This window comes from Schistosoma mansoni (assembly GCF_000237925.1).
Source record: "Schistosoma mansoni, WGS project CABG00000000 data, chromosome 3 unplaced supercontig 0083, strain Puerto Rico, whole genome shotgun sequence".
NCBI classification, from domain to species: domain Eukaryota; kingdom Metazoa; phylum Platyhelminthes; class Trematoda; order Strigeidida; family Schistosomatidae; genus Schistosoma; species Schistosoma mansoni.
In genome coordinates this window covers 1,201,323-1,229,113 of record NW_017386008.1, presented here as the reverse complement: position 1 = coordinate 1,229,113, position 27,791 = coordinate 1,201,323, and the positions used below count along the sequence as shown (strand labels likewise).

At 36.1% G+C, this 27,791-nt stretch overlaps 1 protein-coding gene across 1 annotated transcript; it reads right to left on the bottom strand.

Annotated features, from left to right (window-relative positions):
* Positions 1-2,331: 2,331 nt before the first annotated feature.
* On the bottom strand, positions 2,332-19,412 carry Smp_138730 (unnamed protein product; the record flags this gene model as incomplete). The annotated part of the gene is made up of 6 exons (XM_018791353.1): positions 2,332-2,661; positions 3,675-3,886; positions 9,911-10,219; positions 10,614-10,836; positions 13,551-13,870; positions 19,382-19,412. The coding sequence occupies 6 exons, from the start codon at positions 19,410-19,412 to the stop codon at positions 2,332-2,334; spliced, it is 1,425 nt and encodes a 474-aa protein (XP_018645491.1).
* Positions 19,413-27,791: the final 8,379 nt, after the last annotated feature.

Here is a 27,791-nt window from a genome sequence, read left to right as displayed (position 1 = left end):
GAGCGTTAAGGTACTTACTGGTTAGTTAGTTAGTTTACTATTTGTATCTTCAGTCACTTATTTGTCGCCGAGTTTTAGTATTTCTGTCTTGGATTTCCTAGGAAGGGGGACAATATGTTTTTTTATTTCAACAACGTGTATTACCACAAATTTTTATGTGGCTAGGTTCGCGTCTTCCACTTTTGATCTGCTCTGTGCTAGACCATGCATATGCATTTGCACATTATGTTCAGCGATAAGGAGTTCCTCTCCGCTACTTAATTTCAGCCATATCAAAGCTCTAATTTTTCCGTTGTTGTTCGTATTTTGTCTCTTTTAGCTGCCTTTCAGCTAGTGAAGGTGCCACGGATATTCAGAGTTTGGTAAAGCCTTTGTTCCTAACACCTTTATAATCACGGAATAACAATCCAGTCAAATCATAAGTCAAGAACGTTCGGGTTCGAAGGTATACTTGAAAGTGTCGTCAAAGTGTTGAGTTGGATAGTAGATGCAATGGATGAGTAGAATGGCATACTCACTGGTGATCTGGTGTGAATGATTGTTCGAGCGCTTCATGCTAGGGTGTGTTCTGTAGAACTACAGTCAGTATCAGTACTGAACCATTGATAGGCTATTTACTTCGGTGATCGATTCACCACTACATTGTAGTAGTGGTCATTATCTTATTGTTTCTGATTTTTTGCAGCATGCCTTCATCGAGTGGTATTTGCACTTATCTTATTAGTGATCTCATCAAATATATACGTCATTTCATGACCATTTTCTATATCATATGTGATATTCAAAGCTTGAACAAACTGAATCTTGATTTTAAGGTTGGGATGTTGAATAACCGGGGTAGTATTATCATAGTTGGCTGACGCATTTCAACTAACTACATTTTCTTAATACTGTCATCTGAGCTGCTGGACTCAGATCACCTAGATCCATTGCAGGTCATTTCTCCCACTGCTAATATATCGTCTGGCTCAGTAACGTGTCTAAAGAACTGAACTATGCAGACTATTGTAGATGGTCAAAACAAGGCTACCTCACAAAAAGTATGCTAGATAAGTTAGTTATGAGAGGCACCACTATTTTAAACAGTAACAGTGAGAGTTGTACTAGATAGAAGATTGTTTAATTCCTAACACGAGAAAAAAGCGACAATTACAAACGAATCGCGGTATACTATGATAGTGTCGCTTATCATTTCAGTTGATCAGAAGCATGACTTACTACCGATCACAGGAGTGTCATACCATAATTTTTCGAATCCACTTGAAGTTCACCGTTAGGCAACATACAGTCATCATCAATAAAACTCGTGAGCGATTTTACGAGGTATTATTCATCATATATACTCAACAATTAAACAACGTGATCTGGTAGTTGTGCAGAAATCATTCTGCAATTATGAGACGAATGATAGAAATATCTCTCAAGCAACGGAACAGAAAGTCGTGTTATTTATTCATCATAAAGCACCCAGATAGTAAATAAAATCACGTTAGCTGGTCAAGTCACCCGGAAAAATTAACTTCAAAGAATATCAATAGATTTATGCTTGTAGGTGATTATGTGTTGAGCGATTCAGGTAATCAAGTCAAGCTAATGTTGTCAATAGTGAAAATCATTTATGATAGAAATTCGAAGCTTATCACACTAATCAGTCAATTTGACACTTTCTACATTCTTTTGTTCTCAGTTTCTCCTTTACGAATGTAATCACAAATGTTGTTGTTCAATTTCGCTCAAACTGCATGACGCTATCTACTGACTGGTGACTCGCACATATTAATGATACCTTTATGAAATATATTCATCGTAAAATCTACATTATCATCTGATACCATATGAAAGATGTGGCAGCTTTCTTAGGTGAACCAAGGTCTTCGTAATTACACTCTTTCAACATTGGTAACAATCACTTTCGACTTATATGATTTTCTCGGACATTCTTTTTCATTTTCATGCATATCACGTTCTTGTGCTTTGATTTTTCGATTGAATTAACATACAACTAAGAACAATAAAATATTTTCAACTTCTTTTTCTATGCATAAACAATCATAACTTTGGAACAAATATTTTCATCTTGTCAATAATGAACTGTAATTTGTCAGTGTTGTTTCATAAATCACATCTATTCAGTAGTATAGTACAATTTGAGCAAATAATTATCTGAAGGACACATAAGTGAAAGTCAACAGATTTATAAGAGTGTGAATATATATATTTCTAACTATGTGTAGGATAATGTCAGGCATCAAAAGGGACGCTGGAAAAAAGATGGTGGTGCAAAACTGAATGAAAAACGATATGTTGTCTGTTGAAATAATCTCATTTGTGTCAGTTGGACCAAGTTATGTTTATTCTGGGTCTAAACTTGTAAGCAGGTACAATGAATAATTCGTTTTCCATATACATTTGGTTGTTATTTTCTTTCTTTTTACTTGATTGGTCTAATTTTACTGACGCTAAACCGTTCCCATGATTTTTGAAGGTATCCACTATGTCACCATACTTTAAATGCCCTTTCTTATCTGGTATGATCACATCAAATTCAAGTCTTTTATAATCTTCTTCATGGAATGCAAAATCGATGGAATGACATAATTGTGTTGCATCACCCAACTCCATATGACGCGTTTGCATTAATTCATATGCTAAACGACAAATCTAAGAAAAATACAAAATGAATAATCATTATATATGGATTGTGAGAATATTTAATGAGATAATTTAGAGATTATCATCAAATTTTGAGGATGAATCTCAACCGCTGTGCTTTCAAGGCTTAGGATTTTGAGTGAAATTGTATGACCGTTGACTCAAATGTAAACAGATTCACTTTGGGGTTGTAGGGATTGTTGAACATCTTTAAAACCATGAACCGATCTACGTTTGACCTCCACAGAATACCTGAGAGCACTGGATAGGCTGTGTTGTCGTATTATCGGACTCACCGGCAGTGAGCACCCAAGATTATACACGCAGGATGCGAACAAAGGACTACCGGTGCTCACTAGTGACTAGTTAAGAGAAATAACACACGCAAAACAGCTTGACGACTAGTGAAACATTGCAACCAAAATTCCAGATATCTATAATAAAAGCTTATAATTGTTTCTCGACTCAACTTTTCTAAAATGGGGATGTAGCTACTTCGTCCTCTATGAACTGATACAGGAATGCTCCAAACACTATTCGCTTACTACTTCAAATTATAATCATAGATTAATCACAATAACCAGTTTGTAATGAATAGTACGGCATTGGGAAGAAGGAAATTCAGAATGTTAATTTATGGAATTCAAACCATAGGTTATACTGACAATATTTCAAGCAGACAAAAACTGCACGCCTTATTGTAGATTATTTTAAACCTAATTATAGTTTCTCTCCAATCCTGTGATTTTATATTCACATTCATGAGGACATTTTTCACAGAGAGCTAAGAGATATACACTTAGGGTATCAAATGCCGTTAACGGAAATCGTTCAATAGATTAGCAAAAGACCTCTGTATTTTTCGATCATTATTGATGAATGATTCTCAATCTTGTGGTAATCATAACTGCACCTCTGTAAAACTGGTGTGAACTGTTTGTTCAACGTTGTTTGTTTCATTCGAATTTCAGTCGAAACAAACAACGTAATATTGTATAAAAAAGTCAAACTGTATTACTTACATTCGATGAAAATGTACACACCAGGAAATCCGTCATTGAAAGTGCAATGACATCAATGACTGCATTATTCATTGAATTATATGTCATTCGGAATTCCACATCAGCTGAATGGGATCTACCTGGACTACCATACAGAATGTAGTTGGGATGGCTGTACGAAAATTGAGTAAAAACATTCGGATCATCTGTCGCCAAATAAACACTTCGTTTAGCTCGAAGAGCGTTTTTTCTTCCAATGCTTTTTTCAGAAATCAACCCCAATTTCTCCTCATTTAGGTCCTATTAGTTGGGAAAATGACAAAGCAGATTCATTCTCTATAATGATAATGATAAAGTGGTCGGTCTGAATTCGACGTGATAAAATTATGTATAATATAACATGAGAAACATTTTTGTTCTCAAAATGCGCAGTTTCTACTCATTCAAAAAGAATTCTTAAGAGTGAACTTGATGTTAGTTCTCCGTAAAATGAAAACTTCGTAGTTTGCATCATGAGCCAAATTTTGTTGAATAGCAGTAGAAAACGTGGATGTATGGGACGGATATTTCGTCTTATTAAAGGATTATATTGCAATCCACACCAATAACTCCCTTAAAGAATACACTGAGTAAATTTGACGACCGCTAAGATGGGCATAGCCTTTAAGATAGTGAGCTGGAATTGATTCCCAAAAGAAACATGTCCACTTCTCTCTGGATTTTAACTGTTGTCAACCTGAGATTAAACTGTGGTGTAAACGAAGAAACTCTACAGCTTCTAATCTACAATTGTAAATAAATTTTCCACAGCTATTTGCCAAACATGTTTACTAACAAATTGTTATCAAATAATCTTTAACAACATTTCATTGAATCACTATTATTTCTCGTCGAACTGGCAATGATAACGTTGAATCGTTGCATGTTGAAATCCTGAAAATCTTTCAGAATAACATCAGCGCTTCACGACACGTTTTCTACGTTTCCTTCACACTATAACAAATAAGCATAAATGCAAAATTACATTACTCAAGGAGTCAGATTAAAGTAATATAGTAATTTTCGCATTTTTAAAACCTCAATTTCCAAACGTGCAGGCGACTGACAAATTCACATCATCGTGCCTCTCTAGTTCAGAATGCTGATTGATTTTTAAATGATTCAAGTTTTCGTGTACTGCATTTTATTGATAATTTTACTGGGGAGTTGAGCACATCACAATACATTCATAATACATAATATAGCTTGTCTGAATAAGTTTATTTAAATAATGTTGAATTTTGTGAAGTGAATTGGTCACCACGGAGATAGTTAAACGCTTTCATACCTTGATTGATACTAGCAACCATCTCTCCATGAATTCGCTTTGCAGGGTCATCCATAGAAATTCCATCGCTCTTGACCTATGCTTCCGTAATCTGTTCGTTTCATACCACGAAAAGCATGGAAGCAAACATCAACAAGTTCAATGATTGTGCGCATGAAACGTATTCAGTGACCTTGGTTTTTTACTTCACTATTTGTGTATTTATATTTCTTCCACTTGTAATCAAATTTTATCTCATAATTCTCTTCTTATGTAATCTGTTGCGGATATTGAATCCCCAGATCTCACTTGATAAATGACCTATTTTTAATTTTATTTTGAAAATTTGAATTTTTTGTTTTCGCGCCAAAAGCGCTCTTTACAATTTCGAGTCGTATTTCCCACTTGGAAAATATCTTAAATTCTATTGGTCTGTTGTATCTTTCAGTGAGATATTTTGTAGCGCTGCTCAAAGCCAATATTTCGCTGTGCATATACGTTTGATTTCTTCTCATTAAGATTGCTGTGCTTCAGGCTGCTTACGGAATATACATTCTTATCTTCCATCTTACACGCTTCAGAATAGCTAGCTTATGAGTCTCTGGTCACAAGTCTTTTTCGCGTTCGCTGACTAAGTGAATTCGAAACGCTTCAGAGTTAAGTTCATAATCGAACTTTCATTTTTAAATATGTTCTTCAAGCACACATAATGAAGGATTGAATTGCAGTCAATTGATTAGCGAAGTACAATTTACTGAAAGATCACACTATCAGTTGATTGTAAATAACTGAGCTAATCTTAATGACTTACATGTCTCTTTGACATTACCAGGTGATTAGCATTTTGTCGATCAAAGAATTTATCCACTTGCTCCATGTACTCTGATAAGTTGTGAAACTTAGCCTCCAGAATTATCTAGAAAAAAAAGAACAAGTGCAAGATGTGATCATTAGAATTTATTGTGGTGTCCATCTTTTTAGAAAAGATGGTATCCGTGATGGCAAAAATTTGATCTGTCTAAAAGTGGTAGGGTTTACTATACAGACTATACATTCATCATAATCTAGCACAATTTATTGCAAAGTACTTACAAATTGATCACCGCCATTTCGGTCAACATAAAATTCTCGTTTGAAGTAGAAAAAAACAGCCGATAGAATCAGCAAAAAGAATCCTGGAACTTATTATACAGAATGACAAACCAAACTGGTTGAATACTCACCTATAGCAGCAACAACGCATTGATGCAAAGAATATATCTTATATAAACACTACTCAAAATGACAAAGACATTGAAGTACCACGGTAAATGAAAATACATGTGCTTTGAAACAATGGTTAGACGCTAAACATCATCAAGAAATGTCTGCCATCAGCATAAGCTGCAGCCTATAAGCCAGTAAAATCATTATTGTCAAATGCCAAAGGTGTAATGAGAAAAAAAGGCAGGATAAACACCAAACATAAGAAAAACTGGTGTAACTGGGACAAATACGACACAGAATATGGTGGTCAGCCTCGCGGTTTACTCTTGTATGAGTATTGGTTAGCCGCTATACGTCTTGAAGTAGATTTGTATGTACAAATGGTTGCGCATAAAGCCAACTAGGGAAATAACAAAATATTCCACAGCACAAAAATCTCAAAGAAAATTAATAAGCCTGAAATCTGATTACATTATCAATCAGTAATACTTAATCTTGCTACTCTAAATGGATCATTGGCCGTCGAGCAGCACCTTTCAACTCTCTCTACCCTGAACCTTCCTTTCTAATTCTAACCAACTTTCGTTTAGTCTTCTCATGTAATTTCATTTCTCGACGTAATGGCCTACATGATTCCTTGCCATTTGACGCAGTTGAGTGCTTTCCTCAATGTGTTTTATCCACTTCCAGCACTTCTTCCCGATTTCTTCCTTCGTTGGAATCTGGTTTGTTCTCTCCCACAGTAGAATGTTGATGATAGTGTCTGGTCAACTGATCCGAAGTATCTTGCGTAGACCACTGTTAATAAACACCTGTTTCTTCGGGATGATGGCTTTCGTATTTCTCCACGTCTCCGCCACATACATTACAACTGTCTTGACATTTGTATTGAAAATTCTGATCTTGGTGTTGGTTGGCAATTGTTTTGAGTTCCAGATGTCCTTCAGTTGTAAATAAGCTGCTCATGCTTCACCGGTCTGCACATTCACATCCACATCAGATCCACCGTGTTCACCAATGATGCTGCCCAGATGTGTAAGGAATTTTACATCCTCCAACGCTTCTTCGTCGAGTGTGATTCGATTGATGTATGTTGTGTTGTACCGGAGCACCTCCCTTTTCCTTCTGTGTGTGTTGAGACTCACTGCTGCTGAGGGTACTGCTGCTACACTGGTCTTCTTCTTCTGTATTTGTGGTTGTATGTGTGATAGAACATCCAAAACATCTGCGAAGTCTAAGTTGTCAAGCTGCATCCTAGCTGTCTATTGAATCCTTCCAGATGTTGACGTCTTCATAATGCAGTCGATCACCAGGAGAAAGAGAAGGGGTGAGAGTAAGCAACCTTGCTTAACACCGGTCATTACGTCGAGTGGGTCGGTGAGTTGTCCTCCATGAACGATTTGGCAGTTTAATTAATCATAGGAGTTCCGTATCATATTGACCATCTTCTCAGGCATGTCTTTGTGCGGAAGAAGTCTCCATAGTTTTAGCCTGTTCGAGTCCAAAAACAAGCTGTCATTCTTAGATATATTAATCACCAGAACCGACACATGAAAACTGGATACTCAAGTGCACAGGAAGCCAAACCACACCAATCGAATTCTCAACTATAATAGCAACAAACAAAGAACTCACAAAATCAACTGTAAGATTCATTTTGAAAGTTTGTGTGTGAAAGTCCCTTCATGTATAAATTCCCATTTTCTTCTAAACGGTTTCTTTAATTGTACATATTGTTAATCCAATTCATGCCAATTGAGATTGTGATGCTTCATTTCGTAATAGTTTTCTCAGTTTTTCTTATGCTTTCACTGAGTTTCTATGCTTCTTATTGAACTGTATCTATGTTGTTTCAATTGATTTTATTCTGACAGCTGCAATATTGATTGTTCCCTCTTTGATTGTGTTGTTTGATTTGACTGAGATCGTGTATTTTGGTTGTGAATGGTGGCACTTTCCCGGAATTGGAAACACTTTGTGTTATAAAGAAACTTATTGATTGAATTTTTCACTTGATCTATCCAGAAAGGATAGAATAACACTTACTTTTTGGATCGTTCGGTAATTCTCTAATATTTCTTTTCAATTTGCTGTTTATTGTAATTTAGATTAATTATTGTAAGAACAATTGTTATTTCAATAACTGAGTGGTAATATCTCTTGATGTAAAAATTGTACATTTGTATATATGATGAAGTTTGCAACCGTTGTTACCACAAATCACCTTGTTCTGATTTCGATTGAGTCGCGCGTTAATACATTTTTTGCTACAGACAGTTATTCTTCCCCGAACGTAGTTTGGATTTTATATCAACTGCGTATAAACCTTATTCAAGAGAGAGAAGACACACTGCAACACAATGACAGTGCAAAAAATGAAGAAAAACACCTAAAAACCATCTTTCAAGAGAACGCTATCCAATCAATTACATCAAAAAATACCAATCGCACACACCATCAGCAACGAAACCAAGTAAAAAAGCAACCTTATCACTCATAATAGGCATTTCAGAAACGACAACAAGGCTGCTGAAAACCTTTGAAATAGGTTTTGTCCACAAACGAACAGAATCCCTTCACTCAATCTCATGCAAACCAAATGACGAAATGACAAAAGAGGACAAAACAAACATCATCTACAAACTAAATTGTTCCAACTGCGACAAACAATACGTCGGACAAAGCGGGCGCCCTCTTCATCTTCGCCTACACGAACATCAATTAGCAGCCAAATGACATGACATTTCTTCACACATATCAATACACGTGAATAACTACGGACATATATTCGACTGGAAAAATGTGGAGATTTCGGACAGAGGCAATTCAAAAACATCAGAGAATTTTTAGATGCTTGGCACTCAGGTCAATCACCAATAAACAAGCACATTGAAATCAATCCAATTTATTAACCAATCAAGAAAATTATGCAGAAACATAGGAACAAAGATCAAACCAATAAGAGATAGAACCAAAACAATGTAATAAACAATGACAGATTCAAGCTCAGTAATAACCAATCAATATCGAGGTGCACAGGACAAGCTGTGAATCACATGTGAAGAAATTCAAACACTTCACTTCTACCCGAAGTTTGTGCTGATGATGTTGTTGAGAAGGACGATGAAAGCTCCACGGCCAAATCATACAGCTCAGAGAACAAACATACATCAAAATCACCCACCTGAGCTACAAAATCTTCTCCACTATCTCAAGTGAAAGTATATTAGGGATACGTACTGCGTTGGGTTTACTCGTGTCTACTTCTCGATATACAGCAACATGTGAAGCCAAAAAATAAACATGTTTTTTAAACAATGTACAGAACTTAATGTACTTGTGCCACGTTTCCATCTAAAATGTGAGTATTTGGATGATTTCACCCCCGAAGATTTATTCTGAAGAACAACAATACACCAGTGGTCAGTAGACCAATAGTTCGATGTTTATATCTATACGGAAATCCGACCAATAGCAGTAGCGCTTAACTAAATTACTTACGTCAAATAATGTCATTAATTATTTATTTCATTAAAACATCTGATTTAAAAAATAAACCCAAACCTTTGCAGAACCAAATCTATCAAACTCAACCAAATTTGTCAACCAGTATTCCGTTGAGAAAGATGATGATTTCTGGATGACAGGCAGAAATTTCAAACGTATTTTAATCCAGATACAAAACCACTACAACAAACTGAAAACATGCCTTACATTTTGGACATGCACTGTCAAGATTCTGAACAATTAACAATAAAATGCATCATATCATATTCTAACGAGGTATATGAACAAACACCAACCTTGTCAGTACGTCTGATATGCACACCAACTACAGGATCAACACTCGCTTTAAAGGTTTCCAAGGTTGCATTGATTAGTTCTGAAAATTTTGGCCTTGGACGCAAAATGTAGGCTGCTAGTTGGCCAGCGAACCAAACATAGGGTGCCTCATGTAAACGCAATAATTCTTCATTCATATCTATCGGTAGAACATGTGGTAACCAGTTATGTGCAACGTGATCATTTATATTATAAGGACATTCGATGTTATCTGAAGTGAACAAGAGGACGAAAATTTATATTAAGCTTGAAAAATTGTACGTGAAATTGCATTTCGAGTGTCCAACAATCTAAGATAATAACTGATTTGTGAGTCGGAAATTTACTCAGTTGTCAAAAGTGATTAATCGAGATTTTATCAATAATAGAAAGAACAATGGGACTTGAAATTTCGCTAATAATAAGATTTCTTTACACGTTCTTTTATGTAAATAGTAAAGAGCGCCATGTCGTTTGATGGGTTATAGTGAATTGTTTGCAGTATTTACATGTGCTTAGTCAAAAGATAATTGAAAATGTTCTACTGAACAATTCAATACAATCATAAAGGTCTAAAAATTACAACAAACCGATAATAAAATATATTGTTTACAAACCTGATCTACCATTTGTGTCCTCATGACTACATTTTTCAGAAAGTGGAAGTGTGTTCTGATGAAGCCATTCGTGAAAAATATCTCGGGAACGATAATTGGTCAATATTAAAACGCGTTCTTTTTCAAAAGCCAATTGAAGACAGAACATGATTTGATGCATTAAACAACCAAATCCACACATATTGGTTATGTCAAATGTCACATATTTGGCCATTTTGCAATCTGACGGATTCTATATATAGATGATTACAGGGTAAAATGCAAGTTATTCGATTAAATAATAATAGCAACGCCTATATAAATATATGCTGGTGATGTTGTAATCAACTAGTTCATGTCACACCTTACTCATACAAAATATTCAACAAAATAGGAAACTTTATAGTATTTATATTTAGCATTCAATCGATAGATTGTTTCGTAGGTGACAGTACACAATGGTTGAATGTTGGTTCACAGAGAATTATAGAAAACCAGGAAGATATCGGATTTTTTATGTGTATTTTCTAACCTTTTGTATCCAACTCCGCCTTTTGCTCCTCAGGAAGCTTCTACCGGTAACAAGGCCGAACGAAGGAGGAGAGTTGTGCATGTGGTTAGCGAACCCATCCCGTGGAAAACTAACTCTCTAAAAGAACGCTAACCAGAAAAAATAATTCAAGCCATTTAAACTCTACCTTGGGAGTTGAGGGAATAATTATGACGCCTCATGTTGAATGCCGAGTTTCTTCGGAAGCCATGAGACTGATTCACGTTCTTACAACCAGAACAAACATTTATGTGGGCACACGGAATGCTCGTACAATGTGTGAGACCGGAAAAATATCCCAAATTGCTGCAGAAACGAGGAGTTACAACCAGGGTGTGCTTGAAATCAGTGAAACACGTTGAACACAGGTTGGGCAACAACGACTAGCTTCAGCGAAGCTTCTATTTAACTCCGTCCATGAAGAAGAAAAAGGCCGCACATACACAAGTAGTTGCAATGATGCCCAACAAAGGACCTGACCATTCAGGTGGAAGATCTAGATGCCAAATTTGGAGTGGACCACACTAGGTACGAAGTGGCTATGGAACGACATGAACTTGTAGGAAGTAACAAAAATGGTGAGAGTTTAGCTAATCTATATGTCTTCGATAAACTGGTCATAGGTGTCACTATATTACCACACAAACACATTCACATAAACACATGGACTTCACCGGACAACACTACGCAGAACCAAATCGACCATATCTGTATCACCAAAATTTTCAGGAGGACGATGGAGTATGTGTGAACCAGAAGAGGAGCGAATATAGCATCATGTCATCACATGCTGGTCGACAAGATGAAATTAAAACCTAGGAAGCACTGCACACTGGTGATTGACCTCAACAATGAGTTTCGGGCCTTTCATGATCTACTCAATAGACAGGGAACTACTATGGATAGCTACTGGAAAAAGATAAAAAAAGCAACCATGTCAACATGACAGGAGGTTCTGGGCCACAAGAAGCACCACCACAATGAATGGATTACTGTTGATACTTTGTGGCAGATCTGACAATGATGGCGGAAAAGGCTGCAAGAGTAGGAAACATGAGACAATTGTATGATACAACAAAGAAACTTGCTGGAAGTTACCATAAACTGAAACGACCAAGGAAAATCAAGGAGGGTAAGGTAATCACCAACATTGAAGAACACAAGAACAGGTGGATAGAACTCTTCAAAGAACTCATGAATCAACCGGCTCTACTGAATTCACCCAACATCGAAGCAGCACCCTCTGAAATCTCAATCGATGTTGGCCCACCAACAACTGAAAAGATCAACATGGCCATCGGACAGGTCAAGTGCAGGAAAGCAGCGGGATCGGACAACAACAACAACAACATTCAGGCTGATGCACCGAAAGTAGATAAAGCAGCAACTGCAAAGATACACCACATTCTCTTCAGTAAGATTTGTGATGAAGAACAAACACCAACAGACTGGAAAGACGGACTCCTGATGAAAATACCAAAAACGGAGTTTAAACTGTCAAATCGTTCATGGAGGACAACTCAGAAGGAAAAGGAAGATGCTTCGGTACAACACAACATACATCAATCGAATCACACTCGACGAAGAAGCGTTGGAGGATGTAAAATTCCTTACACATCTGGGCAGCATCATTGGTGAACACGGTGGATCTGATGTGGATGTGAATGTGCAGATCGGTGAAGCATGAGCAGCTTATTTACAACTGAAGGACATCTGGAACTCAAAACAATTGCCAACCAACACCAAGATCAGAATTTTCAATACAAATGTCAAGACAGTTGTAATGTATGTGGCGGAGACGTGGAGAAATACGAAAGCCATCATCCCGAAGAAACAGGTGTTTATTAACAGTTGTCTACGCAAGATACTTCGGATCAGTTGACCAGACACTATCATCAACATTCTACTGTGGGAGAGAACAAACCAGATTCCAACGAAGGAAGAAATCGGGAAGAAGTGCTGGAAGTGGATAAAACACATTGAGGAAAGCTCTCAACTGCGTCACAAGGCAGGCACCGAAAATTGGATAGAACTAGAAAGAGAGGTCCAGGATAGAGAGAGTTGGAGAATGCTGTTGAGCGACCAACGCTCGATTATCCGTAAAAGTCCTAAGAATTTACACACCTTTTGTATCTACGTCTAGACGAATAAAATACATGCCATTCAGGTGAACGACGTTATCTTGTTTTAGCTGCGTTGACTTATGGTGGATGAGTTGTCGGACTGGTGTCTAGTATCAAACAAATCAATTGAATACTCAATATAATTGTTCACTGTTCATCCTATGCAAAATTTGTCACATAAGTACTTCAAGGGTAATCGAACGACATTTCACAGGTCTAATTTATTTCCGTACTTTTGCGGAATCTCAAGAACTTCATTTAATTTAAATTGGTTTAAAACTGATAGATTTCAACCTGTTGCTCCTGAATCTTCTTCTGTAGTCTCTGTGCAAGATTATTTAGGCCAATCACTCTGATTTGTGAAAATCCATCTACTTGACCTAGTTTGTTAAGTATAATTTCCAAATGTAAAATAATATCCTCAACATTCTGTCGATAGCGAATTAATGATGCTTGCATAGATGAAACTGTTTTAGTGTCCAAATCCTTGTGATTCAGTCCTCGTAATTGCGTAGAAATGCTGTTTAGGTTGTTCAAAGTGTTCTGTGCTTCATGTATGTAATTCAAAGCACGACGTCTAAGTGTTTCATGAGAAATACCAATCCGATTTTCATCTGAAATGAAAATATTCAAGTTGAATATTTCCTCTTATTATAAATTACATGCACATTTATACTAGTTTACGACAATGGAATATATCAGTCAAATCAATTACATTGATTCATTGCACAATCCTAACTAGTTATAAATCATATAATAATTCATGAGACACAAGTGCACAATGATTTTCTTATGATAATTGTTGTAGAGATCATTAAACTTTTTTTGCACTTGACAAGTTTAGGAAGCACTAGGAAGTATTTTATCCAATCAGCGTTTGACCCGTAGTCCTGCTGGGAACATCACCAGAGTGAAAAGTCACATTAAGAGTTTCCGATCGACTGATTGTTACTTATTACTTTCAATATGTTTAATAGCACTCCAGAATTTTCTGGAAAACCCAAAATTGAATGAAAGTAGGAATCATGATAAGAAAAACCATTATATATTTATATTCTTGACATTACACACTAGAGTCTTCTTCTAGTACCCACAAGCGCTGCTAGGATAAAAAAATAGTTGATCAGCATGCCTCTACACAATTCTGTACGGAACATGCTATATTCCAACCTACATCCAGCTAAAACCTCCCGGACGTTTCGTCCTATCAATAGAGTCTTCAGCAGTGCTCCTAGGTTTTTCGTGGTGGTCTAGCTTCAATCGACTCATTATCTCAACTATTAAAATTACTTTAATATCCAAAAACCTACTGATATTATTCAACATATGCTCACTAGTGACTGACTCGAAGAGGTATTTTCTGAAGTTCTAATGAGACGTAGTGACCAGTGGAGTTCAACTAGGTCTGGTGTAAGCAAATGGTAGATGTTAAGCTCGGTTTTGTGGATCAGTTAAAGTTAAACATTAACACCGTTAGATGCCGGCCGAGTGGTCTGGAGTTTAAGCATTCGCGCGCTACATCGCTATGTCCAGAGTTTGAATCTAGCTGGACGTGCTAAGTTTTAGATCAATTAGTTGAATCCAGTAATCATTTACTCTGATGAAAAATTACCATTCTGTTATGTACCAATAAGAATAATCAATGTTATCTTTCGAGATCCCTTGCTGTGATCATCTAATTCTTCTTGAATATACTGTCTTACTGCTTGAATTACTAGTTTATACTTTTATTCAAATACTGCTTAACATCACATTGGCTTCTTGATGGGACCTGTGATGGAACGGTTGGATATACATTTAGATTCTAATGCTTTTGAAGATTGCATGGAGAGGTTCTAAATCTGGGCTATGACCAAGGAAGATATTGAGGATATCATTATTGCGACCCATTTACTCACGCCCATCGGAAAATAAGCGTATAGCTTAATTAAGTATTTGGCATTTTCAGAAAAGCCGATTTAACTCCGTTATACATCTCTCAAGCAACTACTGCTGGACTATGTAAAGTATACAATTTTCAAATGCCGTAAAGGTAAAAAATTCAATGATATGCCTCGCAAGGACATCGGGAATTTCCCTACTTCACTACGTCGTCGCACTCCAATATGTTATCAGGGTTATTCAGAAAACAACTCATTAAATTATGAAATAGTTCACGAAGATGAGCACACGTTTGATAACTGCTTGTTCTGTGGCAAGTATCACCTATGTAACCCATGTGTATTTCGTAATTCCAAATGCTTTAATTGTGGCAAAACTGTGCACATTCAGTTACTTTGTAATAACATGGTTCATTTCGCTGAAACTAATGCTTTATTTTGTGACTGTGATTCTTCTTTCGTGATTGTAACAGATATGGTTTGTTATAATGCTTCATATATTTCTGATGGAATATCATGCAACTCTGAGAATAATATGTCGAATGACTCAAATAATAATCAAACAACAGATTCAGTTTTGGTCGATGCTAATTTTTCTAATGATCTATTGTTTTCCAATGAATTTCGTAATAAATTCAAAGGAAATGTCGAATTCTGATGTTATATCAAGTGCTATTCGTCATCACAATGAATTTATCTCTGGGATAACCCTAATGATTGTGACAAATATGTTCTGAGTGAGTCAAATTCTAGTCTTATTTCTGATGTTATTGTATCGGATGTTGAATATTCTCACGAACATTGTATGTCGAGTAGAAACCCCAGTCGGCAGTATGATGAATCAGAGGAGATGGCGAAATTTCCTGAAGCAATCAGAGAACCAGTTTGCTAAGAAGTGAACTTTGTACAGACAGAGAATCCAAATCAAGTCCAATAATATCCTAATGAGTATGGGGCAAATGCGTGTTCTACATTCGATTGTTACACAATTGAATGAACCAAATCCATAATCAAATGAAAATAAACGTAGGTTTCACCTACCACAAAGGTTGAAATTGGTGTAAAGAATAGTGAATGAGCAAGATGGTTTTCACAGGGATAATTCCTGTACCTATCTCACGTATATGCATATGCAGATATATTTTGCATTATGAGAAGAGTAAGATGAACTTGTGGAAATATTGTATGACCAAAGTCCATTATTTTACTGAACACAGCACTTAATAAAGCCACCATCACTTTTATTACGATTATTATTGAACAACAAAGAAAAAACCAACCTACTTGTTATCTGAACATTCCTGGTGGTTTTCATTGAGATGCGTTCACTGAAACACAGAAGTGAAAAGTTCATTAGTATTAACTAAGAAATGCTGTGTTTTGTATAAGTGTTGTTATAGTGATCTCAGTTGTTCTGCTGAAGCATATTAACATAATCTTCATCGCACAGTGCCACCGAATGGCTGGGTACCGCCAAGTGTGAGGAGCGCCCGCCCTCTGTCGAAATGCTCTCACACGGCCACACGTATACAGTCTCTATCAGGGAAAGCTTACCCACCGCCTTCTCGTGACGAAGGTGTTGTTTACAAAATTGACAGCACGAAAAGAGAATGTCTAGCAAATTAACCGGGCCGTTAGACAAGGAAAGTTCATCTAGAAGAGTTGGAAAACTGATTCCAAACCGGTGATGCACATTATCTCCAGAATCCTGAGGGATAAAATGGCGTATGAACAAACTGTTGGCCACCGGCTACCATAGGACTGCATCTCGTTACGATGCTTCACTGCCCTATGGAGCAGATCTGTAGGTCAATGGCTGGGGGTGTGACCGCATAAGAAAATCACCTGCTTCGGTCTAGGCACGCGGACAGTACAATAGCCCTCAAGCAAATCTAATGAGATGACAAGTACCGGAATACTAAATAACCAAAAGTGAATTTATTTCGGGCACAAATTTATACGTTTGATAACGAAAACCACACTTTCAATCAATCCGTCATGAATAACTTTTCAACGCCATTTGAAGTGTTAAATGTTCTCAAAAAATTCAGATTTGTGTACGATGATATAAAATGTGATATTTTCATTCACCTGAAGTCAAATAATCTACGAAGACGTGAAATCTGAGTTGGAACCCAATCTACTCCTTCTTTCGCAACTGATACATTATTAATCAGGCCTTTACAGCACAATTCTGTTTTCGAGGATGTCTTCTTTCTGAAGTAATCTTCGATACAAAGCATCAAAACTGGCAATAGAGGTAACCATAAAACAAAGGTGAAATTGAATTCTTTTCTTGAATATCTGCACGAATGAATGAACAGACTATGAAAATATCTTACCTCATGATCTGGTATTTTGGCCTGCAAAAAATCCTGTACTTTACTTCTCAAATAGTCAGAGACGAAATTGTAACCCTCCCTTAAATATGTAGACAAGAAGTGTAAATCATGCTAAACACTCAGAACTTATGGTTATGAAATTTATGAAGGGTCGTCGCCAATTCGTTATGAATTTATGTCAGGCTTTCTATCATGTAAACTATCCATCAATCCGAATACGACTTGTATAATCCAAACGCTGTATTAAATTAATGACGTTCGACCAGTATGATCTGTCTAGCGTCCTTATTGGTCCTTTATCCGCCTAGCACTTCCAATTGAGTCCAAAAACACCAATTACAGCTTCTGCTATGCGAATCATTCATTTCAAGCATACTTGGTTTATATACCAGACAAACAGACAGACCACATCACACCATAAAATAGAAAATAATATTTGTAGAAGATCGAGCGAAATGTGGCTGTGAACATGAGAGACAATAATCAATAAACTGAATATAATCTGGAGACAGTAAATCGTATTATAATAATTCAAAGGTCGAAATGAGGCATATAATAAGATGAATATAGATATACGCAATATAAATACTCGATGGTTAAACAATAAGAATATATATAGAATAATTGTCTATTAAAAGAATCTAAGAGTTACCCGTACAGATATCTTCACCAGGATATAACACTTATATTTTGTCTTTAAAATTTGCTCATCAGCAAAGCACTTAATAATAATAATATATTCTGAATATAATATTTACAGAATTCACACCAGTTTACAGGCATGATCAGATTGATATAAAAGCAACATTTATTGTAGAGGACAAACATGAAATATAAGAAAGTTCTATGTTTGCTGGTTTAGTAATTGATAAATAGTTTATATATGGCAGGCCAATGCAACACCAGGGAACTTGTCATTTTTTCTTAAGTGGATAACCTGATGTTTAATCAACGTTGTTCTGTAAGGTTATGTCCAGTGCCAAAGCGAGTTATTATTAATTATCTACAACTAGAGAAAGTAAGATTAAAGCAAAGAGCACGGAACAACAAAACAACGATAGCAAGTAAGAGGTTAAACATTTAAAGTTCCTATAATCTCACTTGTGGAGTAAGATACACTTGCAGGCGCTAGAGCATTTAATGCATTTTCAGAGGAGCAAAAGGCATTAATTGAGCGAACAAACAATGGGAGAGAGTTTAACATACGGAAAGTTTGAGGTAAATTATTCCAGAGCCTAGAAAACTTACAGGTAAAGTAATTCATATAGAGAGAAGATCTAGAATATGTTCGTTTCGCTAAAGGCAAGGAGTTACGAATGTCGTAATGTGGGGCTTTAGCATATTGAATCGCCAAGCTGGATGTGAAGGAGAGTTCGTTAAGTATTTTGAAAGAGAAGATAAGGTTAAGTTTGAGTCTCCTCTTCCATAAGGGGTCAAGCCCTAGTTTACTACACCTGGAATTATATGTCAATACACTATCAGTCACTATAAGTCCACTCCCACTATTATCTGGTGCAACAGGAGTGTCAGAGCATGGGGTATATGTACGACCAGAGTTGTTAATATCTGAAGAAATAGGAATTTTTCGAACTCGTTTTTGTGTCAGTCGAACCATTTTTCTTCAAGGGTTAATTGAATGTTACTATTGATTTATGAACTAGGGTTTAACGATATAAAAGCACTTTTTAATAAATACCGTGTAAGCGTAACGCAAACTTCAAACGTACCGCATTCGCAGTAAAAATAAAGGCATGCCGCACCATAGTTTGTAGTGCTTGTATCCCAACACATTGTCAACACACAACAACTCATAACGTTACCAGTATCAGCCACTTACAAATACGCGTGGCACGTGGCACAATAGTTACGTGTTTTGGTTTGGCCACCGTGGTTTCCCTCTAACCTACTTCTGCACCATCAATCATTAGTCGCATTGGTGTCAGCATATATAATATTGAGCAAACAGATAAAATATAACCAGGTTTTCCAGTTTCTTCTAATGTGTGTTAGCTAGAATCACATATCCACAAAAGAACATTTACGAATCCAACGCTGAATAAATTTTGTAGTGTAACGGTATTAAAATATCATTACATGCAACGTTATTAATCCGAGTTTGTTATTATTATTGCAGGGCGACAAAGAGTAAACGACTGGAAGAAGAGGAACAAGTCATATGCGATCTGAACCTGCAGAACAAGGAAGAAAACTTTTACGCATTAAGTTCCCCCTTTTAGTACTCGAACCGCGTCTTTCGACTTCAAAAATATATCTGTTGTGGAAGTACTCCGTGTTATTACTTATCGGGCGGTTACCGGTATTTTTTCCTTCCTGTTTGTCAATGGCATTTGTTCCTCCTCCAAAATATTCCTGAATAGGTGGAGCACGTCTGCAACTACTAAAATATCTGACTTCAGTGCTTCAGCCGGTACATCGGCAAGTCCCGCCGCTTTCCTGATCTTCATTTTTTGAGAGGGCAGTCTCGACGTTTTCGATGTTTGATCGAATGACATCAGTAAGATGATCTGGGTGCGCTGTTTTGAGATCCAGTTGGCTCGGTGGAACTGGTCCATTTAAAATTTCCTCGAATCGTGTTCAATCCATCTACTCTTCTGTCCTTGAATTTCAGTGATCTTCTTGTCCTCTCTGTCCCTAACCGTTCTCTCTGGTTTACTACATTTCCCTGCTAGATTCTCCTACGTGTCATATGGTTGTTTCATATTTCTTTCTCTTGCAGCTTTTCCACTGTCGTTCCTAGCTCTTCCACATATTTCTGCTTGTCAGCTCAATGACTCCACCTCACTTGCTCCTTTGCTTCTGTGTATTCAACTTGTGCCTTAACTTTATCTCTTCTTGGTCGACTGTTGTTAATTGCTGCCTTCTTGTTCTTCCTTTATTGAGTGTTGTTCAGAATTTCGATGGAGATCCATTCCTTATGATGATGTCTGTTGCAAATCACGTTCACGTTTGTGTTTGTTTGGTCCCTTTCCAGTTGTTCCCCATTGTAGCGTCTTGATCCTTCAGTAGACTCCGTAAGACTACGAGCTGTTGTTGAGAGTTATCTTGAATTCATTCAGTTTGTCAGTATACTGAAGGGGTGTTTGATTGAATCTTTAGTGCTGTTCCCCCAGTTGTTCAGTGCTTCTTGAGATTCATACCCATCTTGTTAACTACCAGTTAGTTGTGATTTGGAGCTATGTTAGTTTATCTGCTGGTTCTCGCATCCTCTATTGACCTTCTGAATATTTTACTGTATTGAATATAGTAGGTCTGGCTATCCGTGTTGTGGTCGAGTGAGATCCATATAGCTTTGTGTATGCGTTTGTGTGGTATTATTGTGCCGCCTACCAAATTATTGAATGCACATATATTTATAAACCTCTCCTTAATTATGTTCTCCTCTCGCAATCCATGTCGTCCAATTATAACTTCATATCTTTTGTTGTCCACTCTGAATTTAAAGTTTAGATCTTTCATCAGGATGGTGAGGTCCTTTATTGAACACCTAACTATGATTGATGGCATCGTGGAGTAAAACTGATCCTGATTGTCGTCGTTTCTATCATTGGTGAACATTCATTGTAATGCATTCTTTAATTGTTTTGAAGGATGCTTTGATAATTTTGGATCCTTGAGTTTTCCATCCAAAAAAGTGCATTTCATGCTTCTCTGGATAGCATAAGAGTAACTGCGGGAGTATCTAGCTTTTGCTATCCAGCTTCAGTCCAATGGGTTTCACTGATACAAAGTACTACAGATTTGAATCTACTCATTTCCATTGCTATTAGACTGGCCTTCCCGGTCTTTACCGTGTGATGATTAGATGAGCAGGTCGACTGATGAAAAATTTGAATCCGTGCGCCCCATTTTAATTCGAATGACCGCAGCACTTTGCTTTTCAATCTTAACGAAATTTTGTATATTGGTTTATTGGCACCACCTGTTTGAATAGCCTTTATGTGTCGTGAACTATCGTCTCTGTTGTTATGATTGCTATTCTACCGTCTGCACACATGACTGTCTCTAATAGTTTCCAAAGTTACGTTTCTATTATTGAAGCATCAGATATGATCTTCTACCAGTATACACTAGAAAACTTGCTGCCTGAGGAATATAAATAGTCGAACTCTTTTCGACACATTGTGATACTTGTAGTGCGAAATATTATCAACACATATAATCTTCAAGCTGCACAAACTGACAAAAAAACACACGAGAAGGGTTCAACGACAGAGAAAACACAGACAAAGACGCTCATGATAACATACCATGTGACATATGCTATCTTGCTCAACTGCATAGTGAGACAGCTGAAGGAAGCATTTGCATATTTTATCGCTGCAATGAAATAATTCATTCGTTTTGTGTTTGGAACCCACAACTGCAATATCATGGATTCCACTGTGCCACATATGGCGCGGTAACTGAAATGCACTGGAAGACATAACCATAGCAGAATGCATATCGCACAAAAACAGTACGTTCATACTTCAATGGTTAATGGAGAATTTTGGTTTTTTCTTTCTGGGTATGACAGTTCAGTACACACTTTCTCTATTTTATGCTATCACTGAAACGAATTTGCAAAACGTTAGTTAGTCCGCGACGATTATGGTTCGAAGTTCATTGTTGTTGACCAAACGTTGTAAGAAGTAGAAACTGTATTGTAGTAAAGGTCGAACTGTTTGATCACAATCATCAATTTTATTAAATTCATTTGGTATTGCTTGCTTGGACTTTTCATTGTTGTTTAGGACTGCAGTTGGTCAGTCTCTTATTGACTTATGTGTATACTGTGCGTATTGTCACGATATTGCCCAATACCACAAACATTCTGAGCAAAGATGGATAGTGATCTACAATTACTATTATTACTTTTACCAGTGATTGTTTTACTATATGTGTTTGTCCAACTGTAACAGAAACACTTTTCGTTCCGTTGCCTGTATCTTTGTTCGAACTCGAGTACGCTCAACAGTTTCGTCTGTAAATCTTCGCACGTCTCGGTAATAAATAGACGCCACGAATTCGCAAACAATTTTTTCTTATCGCAACCATCGATAGCCTTCTGGTTTTTGGTTTATCGAAGGATCCACGTCGATACCTGGCATGAATTCTTCATGTAGTGTTAATCATAGTGAATGTCGACTCGACGCCTTCTACAAACCCTTCAGCTGAATGTCCCTGTACCTCATAATGGATGTTCACTCCACAACTCCAACCCAGTACTGTTCGCTTCAAACTTGATAGACGCTTGCTTGTGCAGATGGGTGAATGATAAATTCACTGGATACTGTTTAATTCGATTTTTTTCATCAACATTACCTAGTGTTATATCAATGTCAATACTTTACGAAATCATGCGAATTACGTGAATCATACTATGTGATGAACGTTCATTGTGTAGCATCTTATTATGTCAACACAAAACATTTTCACGGGAGAAATACTAACCCTTGACGATCGGAGGTTACTGAACAGAATTTCTATTTCTAAATAACATTATCATCTCACGTTCGCATAGCAGTTTGATTTATAGATGAATGCGTGAGGGGAACTCAAATTCTACGTTACTTTTTAGTTTGATCAGTGTTTAACACAATGTAAACATTATTGATTTCGATTCAAATGGAGTTGAGCTGACAGCTAAGAACGACAATTTTGTCGCCTACCCAAAGTACTGTAATACATCATAGAAGTGAGAATGAATTACAGCAAATACGTCGAAAAGATATGGAACACATATGACAGTAAAAATGAAATCATATTTCATTTTGGTACATGTGTTCTAGAAAATATGCACAAAACTAATTCTCTTGTTCTCGATTCCTTTAGTATTGCGTCTATCATTGCAAAGCGTGCAGATTTTCTTTGAGTGTATTCCATCAGATTAAATACATGCGAATGACTGTCTTGAAATATTTCGTCCAAACTCCTTTGATTAATACCGAAGAACGTGACATCATCGATAGTCTATTATTTACTCTCAAGGTTATATTAAACTTGTGTAAACCGGTCGATATGTGATGACCTACTATGTGGTTTATCTGGTTTCATTCGACTTTCAATTCAACACACTCCAACTCCAAATTGCACTGTAGTTGTACGATGTATGCAAATAACAACTGTGGTTTACATTTTTTTAATTGAAATTCGATAAACATGCATTTATCCGTCATTTATCGAAAATGTATCTCAGTTTCAAGTGAGGTAGAAGATTTTCAAATCATTTTGTAAGGTGGTTTAAAAGAGAGTCGTTTCACTTTCTATTGATAATCAACTGTATCTTGAATGAATAGTAAACCAAAACAACATTACACACATTACAATAATCACTTTTGCTAAGTCCGTTTTCTTTCTCAGAATTGGATCACAGGATAATGGAAAGAAGTGGAATTTTCTTGTTAAACAATGTTGACGTACTAATGAGATCTGAAACCGATATCAATGGTTTGCGCACAGGATTCGATAAGCAGTAGGTACGTTTGCACGAAGAGCGTTGTTAGCGTCAGTACTGTGGGTACTAGTAAAGCTTACAACAGGTATGTCGGAAAAATTTCTATCGCGAAAAAGGCTGAAAACATTACAATAAGATTGGATGTCTCTCGAGCAACAAATACGAAAACCAATGATATCATCTTCATGAACTCAATAAATATTAGAGTGCAATTTCTTCTTTACCACACTTAAAGATGATGCCGCCAAGGTGGACAAAGTGCACCATGAAGGTTCAAAAACTGCCTTTTTAAAAACATTGTATAAACAATTGAACTAACCCAAGTTTTTTGACTACTTAAACACACGGTGACCCATAATACGGGTATATTGTCAAATAATCCTCTTTCCATTAGTTTCATAAACGAAATCTGCTAAAACAAAGGCTCCAGCACCAGACAGCAGTAAAGAGTATATGGTTTTTGATTAATCATCCGTCACATGACGGAACGTGAGACAATAGTAATAATAATAATAAAAATAATAATAACAATAATAATAATAATGAGATTGCAGAGAGCTTTATTCCCGTATACTATCATTTAACTGGGTACCTCTTCTCTAGTTGGAAGTCCAACGCCAACAAATATCCCTCAAAACATATTCTCCCCTTAACGTTTCAATTTAGACATATGAAACGACACTTATGCGGCGTTAAAATTTTTAAGAAACGGATACTTTGAAACGGAAACATTTTATTCATTTGTAAGTTAGCTTCAACTTTTTGAAATTCCCAATAAAACCTGTGGACCATACAGTCGATTCTTCATTTTGGAAAATTTCTGTGTAATTGTCTCAAACATAACTGTTCCTTCATTTCCACACAAATCACTTTTTGTTTGCGCTCTCTTATCTTCACTCTTTAATAACCCTTTGCTGCCATACATCTCACATTCGATTAACGATACATACTATTTATATCTGTCGATATCGGTAGCGCACGCCACATTACTAGTAATAATTATTCTTGCACGGTTTGTCATTACGTATATGCATTTGTTTCCCCAGTAAACTGATATAGTAAACTGTTCATAAATTTATCTAACTGAGTGAATAATCATCAGCTAAGTTGTTGTTCAAAGTGTGAAGAGTTCAGTTTCACATCACTTAGTTCAATTCAGGTAATTAATTAGTTTGATGGAAATTACCATTCTGTTATGTCCGGATAAAAATAATGAATGGTAACTTTCGTGATCCGTTTGAAGACCAATACTGTTCCGAAGCCCTGTACCTCTTCTTTGAGCTTAGTATCTTCTTAACAGAGCTCATCACCAGGTGAGAGGAAATTCATTAACCTTGATATTAATGGAAATTCCTTTAGATTGCAAATAGATACAGAATCAGACGTCATCATCCTCTCACCAAAAATTGGACGAAAATGGGCAGCCCAAGCCTTCATCATTTGTCCCAAGGCCTAATCATGTGTTCCATTAATATGATCACCATCAAACGAATTAAAAGAGAAATTGAACAGCTTCTGTTGTCTACTTTCCAATTCATAAAACTGTTGAAAATGATTTGTTTATACATATACAACATGACTGTTCACTTGATATTGTTTACTTGAATCTTCCTATTGATGTCTATGACGGCAGTTGATCAGTCTCTTATTAGCATATGTTCACACTATGCGAACCGTACTAGCTTCGAGTCCCGGAGTGGATATCGACTCCTACTGACGAGTCGTAATCGATATGTAACGTGCGCGCTAGATTCCACTACTTTCTACTAATCATAGTTTTCTGCAATATGACTGTGTTAATACAACGTTTTGATTTATTCTTATATACCTCATTGAAATCAAATCATAACTGAACTTGTCACAACTAATTATCCTTCCAAGATTTCAATTTCAGTGAATGTTTTAAGTAAGTGTGACATCAAATACACATGTGACATCATTAAACATTACAGAAACCATTTTTTTACCAGTTTACAGGATCATGCTAAGAACTTCGTCAATGTACATTTCTCTTTAATATCCCAATGTATGTTCGCTTAAGTGTGTCTGAAAGCAAGCAAAGATAATTTGACGCTTTTATATTGTTTCGTACAGCGATTCATTTGAAGTTACATAGTTATGATAATCTATGATGAGGAAATTATTCTGACGTAAATTCACTCAAGATATTCATCATCAATGAAATTCGAATGTTAAAACTAATTCTCATCAGGTAGATGGTGTCTAACTCTTTCACTTTCTCATCACTTTGTACTTCTATTGAACGTTTGAGGACATCCACTTGATGATTTTATTTTCAGATTTCTCCTAAATTATGGTATACAAGCTTTGTTGAAATGAGCCTGTACATCATTGCATTTTTAGCTTCCTAAGCGAATAACATTGTAAAACACCTTTTCATCTCTAAATATGAACATAAAAGTGAAAAACAAACTAACAGAGTTTCAGTCATATCTATGTTCTGTCAAAATTTGTTTGTCAACATACGTTTCATCAGGAAGACGACGTTGATTTATGAAATTTTCAAGACTGTTCCATATCAAAAATACATCATCAACAAACCATCGTTTATCATATTGTAGAATGACTGTTAGTAGATTTGATTATGCTCAGATTTAGTCAAAATGAATGTTCTCATCACGATGGTATTTGTGAAAAGTGTAAGTTATTTGAGATGTTAGCACACGATATTGAAGCTTCTTAGACTTAATGAGAATCTGGATTTTTATTCCGACCAAGGCAATAATAGCTCTTTATATATCAGTCCTAATGTATTTTGTCATCTAGGGAGTTAGTATGTGAAAGTATTACCTTCGTTCATTGTAGATTATATTCATCACACCGAATCGATCCATCCTTTTATCATATGTATATGTATCTACAAGTTGATAGAACTCAAAAACTTCAATACAAATAACTGACTGTTAATAAATTTGCACTGAAACTCTGAAACAATTACCGATAAATACTAAATAGATCACCATACATTTAAGGGTTGTGTAAATTGCTGATTTTCAATTGAGATCATTAACCGATCAATGCTGAACTACCATACTAGAACGAGACGGTAACATAAAGTTTCTTGGTTGTCAACGCTCTTCTTTTCATTAGTCGCTTCATCATGATCTCAAATGCAATCACAATTCAATTCATTAAATAATTGATTCCGTTACAAGCATCAAATATATTCACCATTAGTTTTCCTCCTTTATGCAAACTGATCAAATCAATATTCATTTTGTTTATTCTAATTAGCATTTTCTTGAATACATCTTTATTTATTGTCATTACTGGAAAGCCAATACCATTGGTAACATTCGGTCAGTAAAATACACTTGGTTACAGTTAGTTAATTCAATAATAATGAAAACGTATTTTTCTTAAGACAAGAAAATGGAATGTGACCTTTTTGTTGAAAAACTGAACATGTTATTAGTTATACAGAGACACTCTGAAACATCAATAACCGTAAATATTAGTAGTCTAATTATCATTGTAGATTTTTAAAAGAATTACATACTCATTAGTCTTCATTTCAATCTATGCTTGATGTTTTATGAAAATTTGAAGAGACAAGTTCTATATAGGAAATTATGGTTACTGTTTAGTTGTGTAATCCAGAATGCACGTTTCCTCCTGTTTGAGACTTCTCAGACTCGACAAATCCAGAGAGAAACGTTCAAACTCCGTATGTCATCAACCATATCCATTATGAAAATATACATAACTATGTGTGATTACAATTTATCGCATATTTCGAATGATTTTAGGTTTTGATTCTTTATATAATTCAAATAATCAATTTTAATTAGAAAAAACTTCAATGTGCACATTGAACTCTTGAAACAAATCAAAC